The sequence below is a fragment of the Citrus sinensis genome, chromosome 6, assembly GCF_022201045.2.
Source record: "Citrus sinensis cultivar Valencia sweet orange chromosome 6, DVS_A1.0, whole genome shotgun sequence".
In the NCBI taxonomy this organism is placed as follows: Eukaryota; Viridiplantae; Streptophyta; class Magnoliopsida; order Sapindales; family Rutaceae; genus Citrus; species Citrus sinensis.
The window spans coordinates 25,202,533-25,220,819 of NC_068561.1; the positions used below are offsets into that span (position 1 = coordinate 25,202,533).

Sequence of the window (18,287 nt, forward strand, 5' to 3'; positions counted from 1 at the left end):
TACTTGACCATCCTTAATTAATTTTATTTAGACTTTGTAAAGAAATTGAACCGTGTGGCCGACGTTTCATGTCTTAATCAAGAGCAAAAAATTTAAATTAATTGTAATCATCCAAAAAAAAAAGTGATCCTAATTACTTTGAACAGCAAATACCTTCTTAACTAATTTGCGTAGGCGTATTCTTCAATGAAATTTGGAAAATATTGCTCTTGATTGGCCACTTATATATCTAAGTTTTATAAATCATGAAATAAATAAACAACATGAATCTCGCATTCAAATATTGAATCCAAATTCCAATCTAAACCATTGACGCAGTTGAATAGAGTAATCACAACTTGCCTTAAAAAGTCTTTTTCCGTGGCAACTAGAAGGAAGACCTAAATTTATTTTTTGTCAAAGTCTTCACAAATCACAACCCAGTATATATGGACCACAATGCCCCCACCCTCTTATCTTCAATGTTTTTTTTTTTTAATCAATTGATTATTTTTTAAATGCTAGTAACATATAATAATAGTTCAATCTTGCCTTTGGAACATCGGATTTTACAGATTGGAAAAAGCTTAGGTCAACATCTTTGATTTTAATACTACAGGAAGTGCAAAGACATGCGTGCTGACCCTTTCTTTTCTCTAGTCTCATCAATATCTAGGCTTGTTATTATTAATATAGAATACTATGTATTATCTCAGACACATGATATTAAAGAAATTAAAATATAACTTGTTATGAAGAACTTAAGCTAACTCTTTTAATTAGATTCCTTTCTTGATTGAAATTCATCTCTTGCTACATGAAATCACTGTTATTAATTATAATATTGAGTTGCAGGTAATATCTTTTGCCTTTTTTTTTTATTTTACTAATAATCTAGCATTAGTTTAATCTCTACACAAAATAATTTAAATTCAAATCACAAGAAGATCATTGACATAGACCTTTATTAACTTGAAAGAGTAATTTAGCGGCCTCTCATTCTTTATTTCTGTTTATTGGCTTAGTCAAGATAAATCTAAGTCCATGAGGTCATTAATCAATCAGTACAATAAAAGAATACGCTCATTAATTAAAAAGATTGGTGCACCATGTTTGTGACGTGAGTGTTAATTAATTACTATGCAATATGAACTCCAAATTATATTTGTGATAAAATATAGATTGAGTGAGATATGCTGACGCATTTACTAATAAATATTCATAATTTCAACAGTCATATTGAATCCATAGTGAGTTTAATAATCCAAGCAGTCGTTTCATGGACATTAAAACAACATTAATTTCGTTCAACTCAAGTTAATTTCAAATGGGTGATGCAAGTTGACGAGAGATATATGAAGCTCAGATCCCTATATCTATAATTGGTGCCACAATTGATGAATCTAAACTTAAAAAGTTAATTAACAGAATCATCTATTGGAAGATAATATGTAGATATTAATCTATCAAAAAAGAAGAAGGGTTATGTCCTCAATGAACGTGTCGCAAAAAGTTTAGCGATAAGACATGAGTAAACAGTGTTAGCGTCCTTGGGAACGTGATTAGTTACCAGAAAATATACTATACAGAAATGTCTAGATGTTTAAGGAAATTACCATAATGCAGGATCTGAATAGTTGTTCAATATATTAATTTTAAAAAAAATAAGTTAAGCTAATTATTAGCTTATATGTTCACAAATATAATGTGATTCTTGATAATCATAGTGTGCAACAATAGCTAATTAACATCATGACACTTAAAAGCAATATTCATTGTTTTGCCATCAGCTTGTATCACTCAGAAAGTTGACTACAATTAGTTAATGTGATTACTTGCTTTATACATCTTGTCTAAGGGTCCTACATTACGGATCATATCTTTAGTTTCCTTTATTTTTTTCCTAAATAAGACTGTAAATGTTCATCACTTGTTAATTAATGAGAATAGTATCTAAAGTTGGAGAAAGTCTATTAAATATGATCACCACTTGCTTAATATTATTTTTTAAAATAAATGAATATATAACGTAATATCATTTTTTTGTTGTACAATTGATGTGGTACTTCTAATGTATTAAAAAGTTTCTCCTAAAGTTGACATATTATATTTTAGTATTTGGTCTTATCATCTTACAAGTAAAGTATTTAATGTAGTTCTATATAAAATATTTGAGGAAACTTTTTGTTTCATTAAAAACCAAAAAAAATTTACTACTTCAATGCCTAAAAAATTACAATATTGTTGTGGGGTCTTGTATATGTAACTTATGGCAAACACAAAACTAGTTACTCATGATCTCCGACATCTTTCACATGTTACCATAATTTAGAATTGATTAACCATTTTTGAGTTGTTGTAAGTTATATGTAATTTATTAGCTGCCGTTGTTGTGATGATTTCATGGCAAATTCACTTCGAAATTTTCCAGTTGTGGGACATAGTACATTTTATCATAATAATAATTATGTGATTGATTTGTTGGTTTAGTTTCTTAAATCACTTTGACCTAAAAACTGAAGTGGCGGAAAAATGGCACATAGGATTTGAACACAATACCTAGTTTTGCTCTAATGCCATGTTTTTTTTTTTAAAAAAAAATTGATTTATGATAGTTTAAATTGAAGAAAGTAATCAAGTACAACTTGGTTAGAGTATCTCAAAACACTTTTCAAATAAAATTTTACTACTTATTTGGAAAGCGACATCCGCATTTAAGCCCCAAAAAATACTTTAATTAAGATTTTTTAAATAAGAAATGAGTTTCTCTCTTCAATTTTATAGAGTTGTTTTCTTCATCTTCAATTTATATTTTATTATTTTTTATTGGAGAGAGAGAGAAGTACTTCAATTACTATTTATTTTTCCATTGAAAAATATTTATTTGATTAAAATAATATTAACTTATTTATATTTGAAGAATCTTTTGAAGAATAACACATTTTTTCATTCTTAAAGAGGTAGTCTTGAAAAACACTCTAATATTAAATCATACGCATGAATGAATATGATGGCCGAGTTAGCTAACCTAGCTAGCTAACAACTAATGCAAGTGATGGAAGTAGAAAAAATAATTCACAAAAACAAACGAAATTAATCAAGGTCAACGAATATGGACAACATTGCATTGCCTCATGTCTTAACATGGATACCGTGTTAAGCTAAGAGGCGTATTGACCGGAAAATTGACAACTAATTAAACAAGGGCAATGCTTGACTGTGGCCACCGTCCACCACCACCGCCGTGGCTTAATAAGTCATCTCTCATACATAAAATTTGACTGTTAGCCCATGTGACGTCGTATTAGTACGAAGCTTCAACGATAGTACTATAATAACATTAATCAATTAATAAGCTTGCCGCAAATTCAGCTCTCTCTCTCTTGACTGTGAAAGTTGAAGTTGAATTAATCCTTTTTATACTCCTTGTTTTATTAATTATTTAATATATATCAAATAGCTGTGGAGATAGTTGACATTTTGTTTGTGTGTGTCTGCGTAATTGTGAGCTATGAGTTAATGAGATTTTTTGAATAGGTTAATTAATTTAATATTTTAAAATGTACAAAAGACTTCTGGGGTCTTGTAATAGTATAATTGGAAGAGAAGTTCAATGGAGATTATTATGTTCAAGTTTTATATATAAGTATTAAGAATATTAAGGGCTGGCAGAAGGAAAGAGAGATATTTGATCCTTCAAATTAAGCTGCAGCAATTTAAATGGAGGTTTTATTGAAAATGCCTTGTGTTGTTAAGGAAGAAAAGAGTGCTGAATCTATCAACCATGAACATATTTGCAGCCAAGAAGCTAGAAAGGTACAAATACATATCTATACTATCATCAAATCCCCTTGTGTGTCGATGACTTTTTTTTTTTTTTTTAAATAAAGAGTTGATCATGTTTTAGATGTCGGATTTAATTATGAGAATTTACGTTTCGATCTTCATGAATTGGATTTAGATGGAGGAGTTCTACCATTTGATGATATAGCAAGTGAAAGTCACTCAGTTTCTTTGAATCTTGAATTTGTAGAAGCTGTCATCATTCTTTTTTTTCTTCCTTTTGAGTTTCATGAAGTACTGAAATAACCAAGGAAAAATAAACCAATTATTAATATATGACTGTTGTTCTTCTATTTCAGGTGGGAATTGGAGGACAAATATATGAGGTCAGTGGTCTGAAATCATCTTCACCCAGCAGGCATGAGAAATTAGCAGCCGACGGGAAAGAGGTACCTAACAAAATTTACGACTCCTTCCCCCAACCCCCCCACCCCCCGCCATGGAGTATATTTATTGAACTTACATCAAAATTACATCAAAGATTACAACTAATATACAGAACTAATATTTTGGCAAGCTAAATTGTTTGTTCATTTAAATAAACAAAATTACATCAAAGATTACAACTATATACAGAACCAATATTTTGGCAAGCTAAATTGTTTGTTCATTTATATATCATCTCTTTCTCTCTATCATACACATGCATACATATACAAACACTTGCATCCACAAACTTTCAATTTGGCATTCTTTTGCTATTAGCGAGATGTTTCATATGTAGACATAGCTCATGTGCATTATGCATGAATAATAAATTAATTATATAATATATGTATGTTCGTCGAGAAGAATTCTAATTGTTGTGGCGAATAACTTCATCACTTTTGTTTGCTGCATATGTGCGCGCAATCTTGGGCGCGTTAGGTAGATCTGAATGTTCATGATTTCTATTCCCAATTAATCTCCAAATTAATCATAAGATAATTAAATATACTTTTCTTAGGGACCTTATTTTGGTTAATTTGTTACAAATATTATAAGATGGATGGGGGGATATTAATTTGTTATTGATTTTTTTTTTCCAATTGATCTTAGGAGGATGAGCTTGAATCTGCCAAAGCTGAGATGGGTGAAGTGAGAGAAGAAAACGAAAGATTAAAGAAGATGCTAGAGCAAATCGAAAAGGATTACAAGTCTCTCCAATTGCGCTTCTTTGATATCTTGCAAAAAGCTGACCCCGCCAAGAAATCTACAAATTCAACTCAATACTGTTCCCACGATGGTCAAATCATGGAGTCTGAACTTGTGTCACTTTGTCTTGGAAGAAGCAGCAGCCCGGGAGAGGCTAAAAAGGAAGAAAGAACAAGCAATAATGCAAGCAAAAGTAGCAGGAAAAATGGTGATGATGAAGAGTTGAAGGCCAGTCTAAATCTTGCGCTGGACCCAAAAATTCAACCGTCTCTGGAGCTTGGTGTGTCGAATCTAAGCCCCGAGAATAGTTCAGAAGAGACAAAGGAAGAGGAAGCAGGAGAGGCATGGCCACCAAGTAAGGTTTTGAAGACCATGAGAGGTAATGGAGATGATGAAGTTTCACCACACAGCAATGTGAAGAGAGCTAGGGTTTCTGTGAGAGCAAGATGTGATGCCCCTACGGTTAGTCTATCTTTCTTTAATTTTCATTGCAGTAAATATGTCTAGATCATTTTGAGAATTTTGGCTAAAAGAATTTTTCATCCTTTATACAGTTGAACGATGGATGTCAATGGAGGAAATATGGGCAAAAAATCGCAAAAGGAAACCCATGTCCACGAGCTTATTATCGTTGTACGGTTGCACCAGGATGTCCTGTAAGAAAACAGGTATACTTTGTTATTTCTCGAAAATTATTATAAAAATGTAAATAAAATTTCTTATTGTTCCTAATTAATTAACGTGAGTATGTAGATTTTAAACCTTAAACATCTTACACTAACTTATGATTTTCTTTATCAGTTAAGCTAACTCGTTACGCTACCATAATTTTTTTAGGTACAAAGGTGTGCCGAAGACATGTCTATATTAATCACAACCTATGAAGGAACACACAGCCACCCACTTCCAGTTTCAGCCACTGCCATGGCTTCCACTACCTCAGCTGCTGCTTCCATGCTATTATCTGGCTCTTCGACATCTCAGCCAGGCCTCAGCTCCACAGCCCCAACTACTACTGCTGCCACAGCACCCAATGGATTAAACTTCAATATTTATGATACTTCAAGAACAAAGCCATTCTACTCCTCAAATAGTACCTCAGCTTTGTTCCCAACAATTACCCTGGATCTTACCAATCCATCCAGTTCCTTTTCTCACTTCAACAGGTTCTCTTCAAGTTTTGCTTCAAACCCAAGATTCCCTTCAACAAATCTCAACTTTTCTTGTTCCTCAGAATCCACTTTGTTACCCACACTTTGGGGCAATGGGTTCCAAGCTTATGGTCCTTACAATCAAACTCCAAATGGGTCCTTGTCAAATCTTGGAAAAAATTCCCAAGAACAGTTTTATCAATCTTTCATGGATAAAAATCAGAACCAACAAGCTGCAGCTGCTTCTGCTTCTCAACAAGCTTTGACAGAAACCCTAACCAAAGCTATGACATCGGACCCTAACTTTCGGTCAGTTATAGCTGCCGCGATTTCAACAATGGTTGGAGGCAATGCAACAAATAATGGGGATCAAGAAAATTTTGGTCAGAATCTGATGCAGAATAATACTCCTCCTAACAATTCAATACTGAGCCAAAATGGGAAAGCTTGCGCATCAGGCTACTTCAATGGACTCTCAACTTTGAATTCTCAGACGGGAAGCAGTAGTTTGCTTCAATCTTCATTGCCATTTCCTATCTTCAAGAGCAGCCCTACCCCGACGAATGATAATAATAACAAGGATCAAAGCAGTTGATGGGGTTGATAATTGACTTTTTGGATGTGACCGAAGTTTGGGAATAAGTAATAAATAATATTGAGAATGATCAAAGTGTATATAGTTACTTAATGTTTATGTATGGAATTGATACAGTCCTGTTCACATTGTCCGCAAATGCAACCAGTCGAATCTGAGCTTGTAGATTTCTTGCTAATACAAACCATTGATTCTGTATTATACATATTCAGCGTGCAGTTAAGGTCTAAGTCAACTTTAAAGGAGAGTAGTTCATATATAAAATGAGCTGACGGTCTTAAATTAGGGTTTCAAGTGCAAGTACCCACTGACTCGTTACAATCAAGTAGTCCTGTAATATGACCTACAGCTGAGATAGGATCTCGTCACATATTTGCGGGTTGTTAGTTAGTTTCACTTGGTAAGATCTCTAGTGTTAAAAAATAAAGGGAGAATTCAACTCTGCACGCATGATTGGTGAGCTTCCAATCATGTGATGTTTTAAAAAATAAAAGTATAAAAATTAGGGGTCGAATGCACTAAATAAATTTCTGGAACTGGATTGATAATTTCATCATCTAATTTCCTGGAACTGGATTGATAGTTTCATCGTCTGCAGAGCACTTGACGGACATGAAAAAATAAAAAAATAAAAAAAATAACAATAATAATGAAAAATAAAAATTAGGATTACTTATTGATAAAATGTAAGTCAATTGACATCGGAACATTTTATTGCAATGGTTTATTACTATTATATTAGTATTATTACTTTTGCCAAAAATGTTAATTTACTATTTTACATTACGTTACAATATAAAACGTTAAAGATGTAAGCAACTGACTAACAATAACGAGGACGCGCACCAAAATGACCTCAATTGCACTATATAGTCTACTTGTTTTCCAATTAGAGACAACAGAAAACTCCTGTGATATATTTTATTTATCTAATTATTCAACAATACATTAGGGAACTCCAAAAAATAATATTGAATAATGAGACTGAGTCTATTGCATGATTTATGCAGAAAATTGTAACTCAATACTCTTTGATATATAGCACAATTGTTTACACAAGACAGCTCCCTACAAAAACAATGGGCTCTGTTCATCCAACCTCCTGCACTAACCGGTAACATCCCCAAAATAAATCTTTATGAGAACCTTTTTGCGGCCAAAGTCCTTAAACATGAAAAAATAACGGCTAGGCGGGCCGGCAGTCAGTAGCAATCATGAAGAATAGAGTTTCATATGATTCATACACCGCTGCAACAAAAATCATAAAGTTTAAATGCCAATATGTAATAGATCAAAAAGTTTACTCTCACGTCAATTATCAACACATAATCTACGAGCATATCACCTTGCCAGTACTGTTGAAAATGTTGCTCCATCTTCGAGACATCTTTCTTCATGAAACTCTCAATAGTTGATGAAAAGCCTCCTGAGGTATATCAACAGAACCAACGCGCTTCATTCGCTTCTTTCCTTCTTTTTGCTTCTCCAATAGCTTCCTTTTCCTTGTAACATCTCCACCATAGCACTTTGCAAGAACATTCTTTCTCATAGCCGAAATCCTATGAACAGAACATCAAGGGTTAGCTAACAGTTTGGAAGAAAGAATTATCAAAATTTTAGAAAAAAAATGACAAAAAACAATGACAATCTCTTGCTTTACGAATGCCAATGAAAATTGCAAGAACCGCTATCTAAAGAAAATGGTCACATATCAAAACTGATATAGTGACATCACTCAAATAGAAAAGACCAGTATGAAAAGGTTTCCATGACTTACGTCTCCCTCGCAATAACCTTTGATCCAATTGCAGCTTGAATGGTTATCTCAAACATTTGCCTGCTCAGATTCAAATCACCTGAGGCTACTACATAAACAAGCAAATAGACTATGAAAACTAATATATTAAATGAAAAGACCTGTCTATGAATTTCTTCAGCTTCTCCACCAGTTCACGACCAACACGTTGAGCCTTTAAATTGTGCACAATTGTTGCCATTGCATCAACAGGTTGACCATTCAAGAGGATATCGAGTTTCACCATATCAGCTTGTTGATATCTGTTAATGAGACCCGTCATGTGTGAAATGTGGAGAAATCATATCCAAATATCCCATCCAATCAGATGATGTATAAATGCTTTCCACATAAATAAAAGGAAGTACAAAAGAGAGAGAGATTACTCTGAATCCTCATAATCGAATGATGCATAACCTGAAGTCAAACTCTTCAATTCATTATAAAAATCCACAACAATTTCCCTCAAAGGTAGACAATACTTCATAAATGCCCGCTGGCTGCATATATGAAAATCAAATGATCAGTACTTCAACTGTGAATCAGTTCAAGGAAGGGTACATAAAGCTTGCAAATTAAATCGCATACGTAACAAATGCAGAAACTGACAGTACAATTTAGTAATGTAGGGTATATATATATTTCAACTACAAGTTTTATGATTAGATCAGATATATGTTCTATGGATACCAAGAATTTAAATACAAAGTTTAATTTATTTTCATGCTAAAATCATCATGATCCAGGAGTCAAAATTACCTGTCAATAAACAAGTACTCCAACTGCTGTCCTCTTCGCTCGGAGCAAAGTGTAATCACAGATCCCACGTACCTTAGGGCAGAAAAATTTCATTCTGGATGAATAAATACACTGATGCAAAAGAACTTACCCAGTAAGGGAGTTGAGGGCTTACTCACTAGGAATGATAATTGTCGCTACCACAGTAGGTTCCCAGCAGGCTGTAACCCGTTTTTTAGGATTGGAGGGCAATGAGGCAGGATTCTGTACTTCTGCTTTACTAAAGAATGGGTCCATGTATCATTAGGTAAAGCACTTCTTAAACAATCTTAAAAGCGATATACAAGACATACCTCCCATCAGAATACTCAAATATATAAGGCACAGTGGGGACTGTTGAAATGACATGAGCTCCATACTCCTATCATATATATTAACAGAGGGGTTCATGAGAATAAGCAATACTTCCAATATTATTAAGCCAAATACAAGTGTCCAAGTAAAATTCTAGACAAACATGGTAAGATATGTCGGCAAAATAAGCATAATAACTGATATTTTATTAGTTTTATCTAACTTTATTATTTTTTAAATGTGATCCATCAACAACAATGAAAAGACACGGTGAAGAAAATTCCTTAACTACATAAAGGCATATTAATGTCCACGATATTAGGTCCATATGTACATTAAGAAGCTTGTATGAGTGCTAGAAGAAAACCTAATTTAGATGCTGCTGCTAGAAAATTTGGTGTTGGCTTGGAAAGAAAGGTAAAAAGTTCATACAGCTGGACCCAACCAATATGAAAGCAAAGTTCGTTTATCTATTATAAAGAAACTCCCTCCAAATGGGAAAAAGATGAACATTTCAAAATGCAAATAGGCTGTGTTGGTACTGCATCTTCATATTGTATTTGAGGACTATGTCAACTGCAAACACAAAAAAGGGGAAAACACCTGTTCAAGTCGTTGATGAAAAACGTCCATGTGAAGTAAGCCTAAGAAACCACACCTGTAGTACAACATGTTAATTGTTACCAAAAAATAGAAAACAGGATACTTAGTCACAAGTTTGATTTTCACTGTAGTGAGATGAATCACTCAGTGGCTGAGGCCAGACCTAAAACCCAGTCCAAGTGCTGTGCTAGTCTCTTTAGTAACAGAGACACTGGCATCATTGCACGTGAGTCTCTCTATTGCATGGTTGAGCACTTCAAAATCAGATCCATCAGCAGGATAAAGACCAGAGAACACCATATGTTTGGCAGGCTTAAAACCTACATTTTTGGGGCATATAAGAAACCATGTCAAAGGGAAGGTATAAGGACCAGTGAATTCAGAACTACTTAAATCAAGTAGAAAATGAAAGGCAAGGACGATAACATAACATGTAGAGCCCTTACAGCTACAACACCGGCATATATTGCACTTTGAAGAAAATACAGCAGAACAACCAAAATACTCACCTTTCTACAAACAGAATTACAAAAACAGAGAAAGAAAACAACCAAATAGTAAGCCTGCCTCAAACAAATACTCCAACTATTAAGGTAGAGATAATATGTTTATGACTGGCAAGATCTGCGTGAAAAGGCTAACAGAATGAAGATAATGTTCTGTAGCAGGAAAAAAAGATGAATATATACCTGGAAGTGGCTCAACAATGCTTTTATTGTGATAGAGAGTATCACCAATGCGTGCCTCTTTCGTTGAACGCATGCCAGTCACAACATAACCCACTTGTCCAGTAAGAAGAACCCCAGTAGGAGTGAGTTCAGGATGCATGATTCCAACATCCACAATTTCATAAGCTTGGCCAGTTGCAGCCGATGAGATCTTATCTCCTTTGCGCAAAGTTCCATCAACAACTGCAACATGGCATATTACTCCTTTGTACTCATCATAATATGAATCCAACAAAAGCATACGCAAAGATGAATTTATAATCCCACGAGGAGGAGGTATCCGCTCTATGACTGCAGGAAGGACATGCTCAAGACCCTGCCCTGTTTTTGCAGATGTTAAAAGGGCTTCACTAGGGTCAAGATCAAACATTGATTTCAGCTGAGCTTTGACACGATCAGGATCAGCAGTAGGCTGATCAATTTTGTTTATGACAGGTATTATCGTCAGTTCAGATTCAAAAGCAAGATAAAAGTTAGCAACAGTTTGTGCCTGAACACCTTGGGCAGCATCCACAACCAAAAGAGCACCCTGGCAAGCTGCTAGGGATCTCGACACCTCATAGCTGAAATCTACATGACCAGGTGTGTCGATAAGATTTAGTAGAAAACTTGAGGGATAATGAGCTTCACTAGTGCCAGGGCCATTCAACTCGTTTCTGTAAAACATAGTAGCTGTCTGTGCTTTAACGGTTATTCCCCTTTCTCTCTCCACCTAAAAATATCCCCACTTCATCACATTTACAACAGACAGTAAATAAATACCTTCAATATATATTTTCCCGGACATAAATATATGCTATCATTTTGAGAAGTGTGAAACTAATGTGAAATAAAACAAACAGGTTTAGAAAAAGAATGTGGATGAAGTATACATAGAGGCCATCATCTCAAGCTTATTTAGCGAAGCTTTCTAGTCTTCATATTTCCGAGACAATAACAATTTCAAACGACAACGATATCAAAGAAGCATACTCTGACAAACTAAAATGACAAAAACCACATTGAATTTACAAAACAAATCCATAAACCTAATGTAAAATCCAAAAAACACCCACTTTAAATTGCATGTTAAATAATCTAATAAAAAAAATGAAAAATTCATCATTATACCTGCAATTTATCAAGATACTGAGGCTGCCCATGCCCTCTTTTGATAGTGCCAGTGAGTTCCAAAAGCCTGTCAGCGAGCGTTGATTTTCCATGGTCAACATGGGCAATTATAGAAAAGTTTCTGATTCTCTCAGGTGGGTACTGGGTCAAGTCTACATTTGTATTATCTCTGTTGTCATGTTGGCGAGAATTTGAAGAAAATGAACGAGTTGAGTCAAGCAAACAACGGTGGTTTTGGCAGTGGCTGAATCTAAAATTTATTGGATTGGTTTTAGCGATTGAGGAGAGTATAAAGTGAGATTTTTTAAGGGTTTTAGAGGCTCCGTATATAGACCCCATTTGAAGGGTTTTAGCAGAAGATGTGCTGCCGTAGCCAAATTGTTTCGAGAAAGCGCTTCAGAAATTAGCGTGCCAATTGCGCCCGGTACACCTCCATACTTCAAAAATTATCTCAATACCCTAAAATTTGTTTTTGCCAAAATTTTCATTGATACCCTTTAAAGACTCATAAAAAATTACTAATCTATCCTCATTTTAAAATATTTCAATTCAACGGACAGCTCCTCTCCCTTCTCTACTGAAGCAAACAAACACTCATCTGCTGCAATTCTCTCCATTATCAAACTCAAACAAACAAACACTGTAATTCCCTCACCGGCATCACCTCTACCGAAAACAAACATTCATTCTCCATACATGGTAAATCAAACTTCAACACGAGCAAACTAAGCCTGAGAAGGGGAAGCTGCCACAACTAAGAAAGTGAAGCATAGTTCGTCACTACATAATCGCCGGAGAGAGTTGAACATTTACTGTAAAATTATCAGATTGTAACTAGTTGAGACAAGTAATTCCATGTAATTAGTTTTCTTGTTAATATTCAAGGGAAAAAAACAAAAAGTTAGGGTTTTATATTGAAAAAATAGATTAATTAGTTGTGGGTCTCTCATAACATGTTTGAAAACAAATTTCTAGTTGTTTTGCTGCATGCAAATTGTGAAAAATTAATGGATTGTGCTGATTATAATTTTGTTATGTAACACAAGATTTGGTCGTGTAAGGTTATGTAAGATTCAAGGTTGTGTATTACACGATCTTCATGTATTGCACGATTACACGATCTTCATGTATTGCACGATTACACGACCTTTATGTATTACACGTTTACACGACCTTCATGTATTGCATGTTTATACGACCTTCATGTATTATACAATTACACGATCTTCTTGTATTACACAATTACACGACCTTAAATTCCACATTTTATTTTTTGTCAATAGAATCTACACATTACATTTAGTTTAATTAGGCTCACAATAAATTGGAATGGTGCATATACATTTATCTGGTGAAATGTCATTAGTTAGAGAGATTCTTAATTTCCAATTATAAGCCATGTTAAGTCATGATATGTCTAGTTATGAGTGGAAATATTTTATCATTGCGAATGGTGTTCTTATGTGTATAACATTACATTAATTTCCTATAGTTGATATTTTTTTTTGTTAATTGATTTCATGGATTAATTATATGCAGGCATTCCTCATGTATGCTTGTATGCTTGGCCAGAGGAAGAAAGCACTTTGAAGATAAAAAAAAAAAAAAAAAACTTTTTAAATGGCTGTAATATGTTTAATTACGACTTTAAAATTACACTAATTTTTCCATTAATCATTAGATTAATTTAGTTCTTTAAAAACTTAATTTGTGCTAAGAATTTATATTTGCTGCTATGCAAAAAATGTCAATGAAAATTATTAAAAAAAAGAAGTGAAATTAAATTGGAATCTAAAAAAATTCTACATCATCATTGGTTTGAATTGTAACTGGTGGCATAGGATCAGATGTCTTAAGTTTGAACTTCATTGTGATTTCGAATTCCGAAGTATCTATATCAATAACTTCAGCTATCTTCTCCACCAATTCGGCATATGTTGTCGATCGTGGTATCATTATCCCTTTAGCCTTTGAACCTTTGAACTTATACTCGTCATTTTACTCAATCCATTCACCATTGAAGATAATATGCACACGTACCAAAACCATATCTGATGATACAATAAAAACAATAATATTAAATTTCATATACAAGTAACTACACGACCTACATGACCTACACGACTATATTACTTACACGACTTACACGACTATATTTCTTACATGACCTACACGACTATATTTCTTACATGACCTACATGACTATATTTCTTACGTGACCTACACGACCTACACGACTTACACGACCTACACGACTTACACGACTATATTACTTACACGACCTACATGACTAACTATATGACGTACACGGTATCAAAAGAATGCACGACTCGAAATATTTTGGCCATAAATAAGTTATATTGCTGAAAAAAATAATTAAACAACCTACATCGCATATATTTCTATGTATAAGAAAAAATGGTGAAAATAAAACATTGTAATGTGAGGAAAATTTCTAAATTTTCCTAAAAATTAACAAATTTAAAACCCAACAACATTAACATACCTTATTGGGTTGTTTAATAAGCAATGCACCTTTAAAGAAAGAGTGGGTGTTAAAAAAATGAATACATAATTGTATTTGTGTAAGAAGTTATGAGAGATTTTGAGAGATTCTAAGAGATTTTAAAAGAATCGACAGCAAAAATAGATTTTGGTGAAAGAAATGAGGAAAAAAATATGAAGACAATTCATTGAGTGAATTTGATGCATTCATTAAGGGTATTTCCGACTTTGCTCACATTTGTTAGGGTATCCATGAAAACAAAAAAGAGAGGGGGTATTTAAATAATTTTGAAACTATTAAAGGGTATTTAATTAAAAACCCCGAAATTAGCAGCGTTTGGTTTGCTCTTCTTAAACGACATCGTTTACAACTGAATAAAGACTTATGTCGAAATTACCAAAGATAACCCCGTAATGTTAAATAATACTAAATATGCGCATAACGTTTACAAAATCTCTCAAATTCATCCTTCTCATGGCATCATAAATCAGGTAACTGATAGTACACACATCTCGAGGATGAGGCCTTGAGGGTACGAAAAAACCTTTGTTGTCGATTGTCAGATGCTGGGACCAGCCATTAGCGCAATTTCAAGTTCTACACAAAAGGACAAGAATGAAAAAGAAGCAGAGCAATCGTAGTACGATGAGAAATGACGTGACTCCACTACAATACATGCAATACAGAGCCAACTTGAAGCTTCAGTTTCTCTTCCCACTCTCTTTCCAATTTCCTGTCTCTGGCACTTAGCTGTTTCTTCTCAGCTGGTGATTGCTTAACAGATCCAGTAAGTTACTTAAACTTCTGTCGAGAACAATTTTGTATATGGGACCAAACATTGTGTGTTTTATTCTCTAGTTCTCGTTCGAAGTGACAAAAAAAGTTCAAAAAATCCAACTAGGCTTGCTTGATGCTTGATATAGAGCTAGGAATGAAACTAGTGTTAGATTATCCAGTTGAGTAATAATTTCGTATGGCCAAGCCCAAGAATATGGACGATCTGTTAATTTACCAGATATGTTAATTGATTGTGTATTAGGTATATGGAGGGGTTACCAAAGGTTGTTTTTTTTTTTTAATTAAAAAATCTGTTCTTTTTCATTTTAGAAGTTGCTGTTGGAAGCGCTAGTCCTTGATTTGTTGGAAACGTAAATATTTTAGTTAATGTGACTTGATCATAATTTATAACAATTCTTTTACTAAGCTGGTACTCTGCCGTGATAGTTTGGAAATCTGGACTTCGAATAAGTTGGATCAAGTAATCAACCTTCTTTCAAGTAATCAACCTTCAAATATTTGAAAGAAGATCCTCCCCTCATAATTCAAATGTACCCAGGAGACTTGAACCTCCTATAGCACCCTACTAATGGATGGTTTCTTTACCATAGTCTTTTCCTAGCATATTTTACAACACTTGCTTCACTTAGCAAGCATGAGAATTATTGATTGATGGTTCATTTGCTAGTGTCTCAGTTTTCATTAAATGGGTACCATGAGTGGGTAAAGATTGGTTTTTATATATCATATATTTGAATGGGTGAATCTTGATTGATTTTTCAGTTTGGTTATTCTTAGTGTAGGTGGTGGGCTGAAATGTCAACTACAGCAGTGGATGAGGGATCTCAAGAGGCTTCAACAGGGTGCACCTCCTGGTGATGACGATATTATGCTTTGGAACGCTATTATTGTTGGGTATTTTGCCAATGTTCTATGTTTCCTGCCAACAATGTAGTGGCTCTTGACGTCTTCTCTATTTTCTCTCAAGGCGTGTGTTTCTTTTCTGATTGTCATTTTATAAGAGAATATTTTAGTTTATATTTTCACAATCTCTATTGATTGCTTTCCTTGTTTGTGTTGTAGCCTTGGTGGGACTCTTTTTGACGGAGGTGAGTTTAAAATTCTGAATAAGTGTATGCTAACTTGAGCTGTGCATTACAATTGCCTAATATAATCATTGAGTTTAATCCGGCGCTCCTACAATTACTGTTTCTGACACGCTGAAATGGGTTAAGTTGTAAATGCTGAACTGATGTGTATGTTTAGGCATTTATATCTGCGGATATTGCTATACATACCTATGGCTGCACAGAACTTATTAGAAACCATTCTCTGAAATCATCTTGTTTCAGATGATAATTGCTTATATTTGAAACATATTTGCAAAATAAATGACAGCTATTCTAGAACTTTGTTCCAGGAAAAGAGTTCTATTGCATTTCCTTCTGCCACAAGAAATAGCTAGTACTGCACTTCTAGTGTGATATCATTGCCTAAAAGTTATTAGAATAATAAGCATATTTTACTGTTGCCACTTCTATTGACAATATAGTCATAAATCCCTCTTGAGGTTTTGGCAGGTATATTTAAGTTGACTCTTAAGTTTACTAAGGAATATCCTGTCAAGCCTCCTGTGGTTCCATTTGTTTCCGGAATGTTCCACCGTAACGGTAAGTTGAGCTAAATTCCTGTTAGTTCCTCCTTCTCCTCTTTTTCCCATATGATCTATTTAACCTTCTTATGTGGAAGGAGAGGGAAAAAAAAGAGCAAGCTTTAGGATTCAATTGTATTATTTTTAATTATATGGTTGAATGCTGATCCTCTTATGAATCATATGATGTACAAAATTTGTAGTGTTTTACTGCTTACTTTCCAGAATTAATTTCTCCCTTTTTTTTCTTTTTCAATCACTATATTAGTCAAGTTCCAAGTTTTAATCCATGCATCTTTTGGCATTTATTTATAATGTTCAATGTTTTTTGTTTAAGTTGACTCCATAATCATATTAGATGTTTAAAAATTTAGGATTTGTAAGTGATCTTGCTAAAGTTGCTGTCAGGCTTCTAAAATTCTATGGGAAAATATTATTTGAGGCTTTTATTTTGACATCAATAAGAATCACCTATTCTTCTGTAGCATGTATCTTGGTCTATTTTTATTTTGTTCTGTTCTTTCTGGGAAATGTCATCTTTAAGGAGTTTTGTCCTTTCTGATCTCTTATACTGTTGCGTTGCTCCTTACCAGTTTTTGGAGATGGAAGCATCTGTTTGGATATAACATATAAGACTTGAAGTGGAATCATGATTACAATGTAGTTTCCATTCTTGCAACAATTCAGGTAATCATAGGTCTACTTATAAAATTTTATAAAAAAATTTGCTAACTCTGTTCATCCTGAAGTCAATGGAAATGTCCTTGTACTGTAAGTAATGTCAGGAGTAGCAAAAAACATTTAAATTTGGTAAAAAAGTTCTTGCAGTTGATGCTGGGTGATCCAAACCTGTACTCAGCTGCAAATCAACAGGCTGCAACGATGCTCATTGGCAGAAGAATTGACTATTACAAGAAAACACAGCGAATTGTTGAGTTGAGCTGGAAAGCAATCTGATGATGCATTCTTTGTCTCAGCTGTTATTGGTGGCTCTTCAGCCAAACTGAGTCACAGGCTAACTCTTTCTCCAAATAACATGTTGGCCCAACTGTGTGACAGGTTGATGGCTTTGATTATGTAACTAAGATCATATTTTCTTTTTAACATCATTATCTAATCGCAATGGTAATATAAACATTATAACTGCATTGTTGAGTTCATGTAAATAATCTCTTGTATGAAATTTGTGTAGAACCTTAGCAACTTCAGGCCTCATTTAGAGGGTTGTTTATATTAAATTATTAATCATAGGCAAGAGTTCTGATCTGTAATATATTTGATTGTGATCCGTAGCATCAGTTATTTTGGTGACCATTTGAACAT

General features: G+C 33.9%; 3 protein-coding genes across 8 annotated transcripts; 2 read left to right on the top strand and 1 right to left on the bottom strand.

Annotated features, from left to right (window-relative positions):
- The first annotated feature begins 3,579 nt into the window (after positions 1–3,579).
- On the top strand, positions 3,580–6,914 carry LOC102611301 (probable WRKY transcription factor 72). The gene is made up of 5 exons (XM_006482610.4): positions 3,580–3,795; positions 4,122–4,211; positions 4,861–5,418; positions 5,511–5,624; positions 5,794–6,914. The coding sequence occupies exons 1-5, from the start codon at positions 3,700–3,702 to the stop codon at positions 6,700–6,702; spliced, it is 1,767 nt and encodes a 588-aa protein (XP_006482673.1). The 5' UTR covers positions 3,580–3,699; the 3' UTR covers positions 6,703–6,914.
- Positions 6,915–7,596: 682 nt separating this feature from the next.
- LOC102624139 (translation factor GUF1 homolog, mitochondrial) lies at positions 7,597–12,456 on the bottom strand. Of its 3 annotated transcripts, none has more exons than XM_025100140.2 (12): positions 12,031–12,456; positions 10,882–11,632; positions 10,356–10,512; positions 10,193–10,247; positions 9,589–9,656; positions 9,411–9,515; positions 9,257–9,328; positions 8,884–8,997; positions 8,620–8,760; positions 8,480–8,539; positions 8,059–8,261; positions 7,597–7,950 (listed from the first exon to the last, which is right to left on the bottom strand). In XM_025100140.2, exons 1-11 carry the CDS (start codon positions 12,367–12,369, stop codon positions 8,096–8,098), a joined length of 2,028 nt encoding a protein of 675 aa, XP_024955908.1. In that variant the 5' UTR covers positions 12,370–12,456; the 3' UTR covers positions 7,597–7,950; positions 8,059–8,095. The 3 variants fall into 3 exon arrangements, with proteins under 3 accessions (XP_024955908.1, XP_006482550.1, XP_015387097.1); XM_006482487.4 differs by having other exon boundaries at positions 8,048–8,261; positions 12,031–12,454; XM_015531611.3 differs by having other exon boundaries at positions 8,048–8,261; positions 10,882–11,647; positions 12,031–12,178.
- Positions 12,457–14,975: 2,519 nt separating this feature from the next.
- On the top strand, positions 14,976–18,124 carry LOC102624425 (uncharacterized). Of its 4 annotated transcripts, none has more exons than XM_006482490.4 (6): positions 14,976–15,323; positions 16,097–16,228; positions 16,397–16,422; positions 16,894–16,983; positions 17,558–17,651; positions 17,784–18,124. In XM_006482490.4, exons 2-5 carry the CDS (start codon positions 16,149–16,151, stop codon positions 17,602–17,604), a joined length of 243 nt encoding a protein of 80 aa, XP_006482553.1. In that variant the 5' UTR covers positions 14,976–15,323; positions 16,097–16,148; the 3' UTR covers positions 17,605–17,651; positions 17,784–18,124. The 4 variants fall into 4 exon arrangements, with proteins under 4 accessions (XP_006482553.1, XP_006482552.1, XP_006482554.1 ...); XM_006482489.4 differs by having other exon boundaries at positions 14,980–15,323; positions 16,112–16,228; XM_006482491.4 differs by having other exon boundaries at positions 14,988–15,323; positions 16,117–16,228; positions 17,793–18,124.
- Positions 18,125–18,287: the final 163 nt, after the last annotated feature.

What these genes read in the sequence shown, in the direction of transcription:
- LOC102611301 (XM_006482610.4), top strand. Translation starts at nt 3,700, where the DNA reads ATGGAGGTTTTATTGAAAATGCCTTGTGTTGTTAAGGAAGAAAAGAGT. An exon ending in TAGCAGCCGACGGGAAAGAG is followed by an intron (nt 4,212 to 4,860) that starts GTACCTAACAAA and finishes AATTGATCTTAG; the next exon opens with GAGGATGAGCTTGAATCTGC. An exon ending in CAAGATGTGATGCCCCTACG is followed by an intron (nt 5,419 to 5,510) that starts GTTAGTCTATCT and finishes TCCTTTATACAG; the next exon opens with TTGAACGATGGATGTCAATG.
- LOC102624139 (XM_025100140.2), bottom strand. Translation starts at nt 12,369, where the DNA reads ATGGGGTCTATATACGGAGCCTCTAAAACCCTTAAAAAATCTCACTTT. An exon ending in TTCATCAACGACTTGAACAG is followed by an intron (nt 9,657 to 10,192) that starts GTGTTTTCCCCT and finishes TATATATGATAG; the next exon opens with GAGTATGGAGCTCATGTCAT. An exon ending in TTTGAGTATTCTGATGGGAG is followed by an intron (nt 9,516 to 9,588) that starts GTATGTCTTGTA and finishes CCCATTCTTTAG; the next exon opens with TAAAGCAGAAGTACAGAATC.
- LOC102624425 (XM_006482490.4), top strand. Translation starts at nt 16,149, where the DNA reads ATGAGGGATCTCAAGAGGCTTCAACAGGGTGCACCTCCTGGTGATGAC. An exon ending in TGGAACGCTATTATTGTTGG is followed by an intron (nt 16,229 to 16,396) that starts GTATTTTGCCAA and finishes TTTGTGTTGTAG; the next exon opens with CCTTGGTGGGACTCTTTTTG. An exon ending in TGGGACTCTTTTTGACGGAG is followed by an intron (nt 16,423 to 16,893) that starts GTGAGTTTAAAA and finishes AGGTTTTGGCAG; the next exon opens with GTATATTTAAGTTGACTCTT.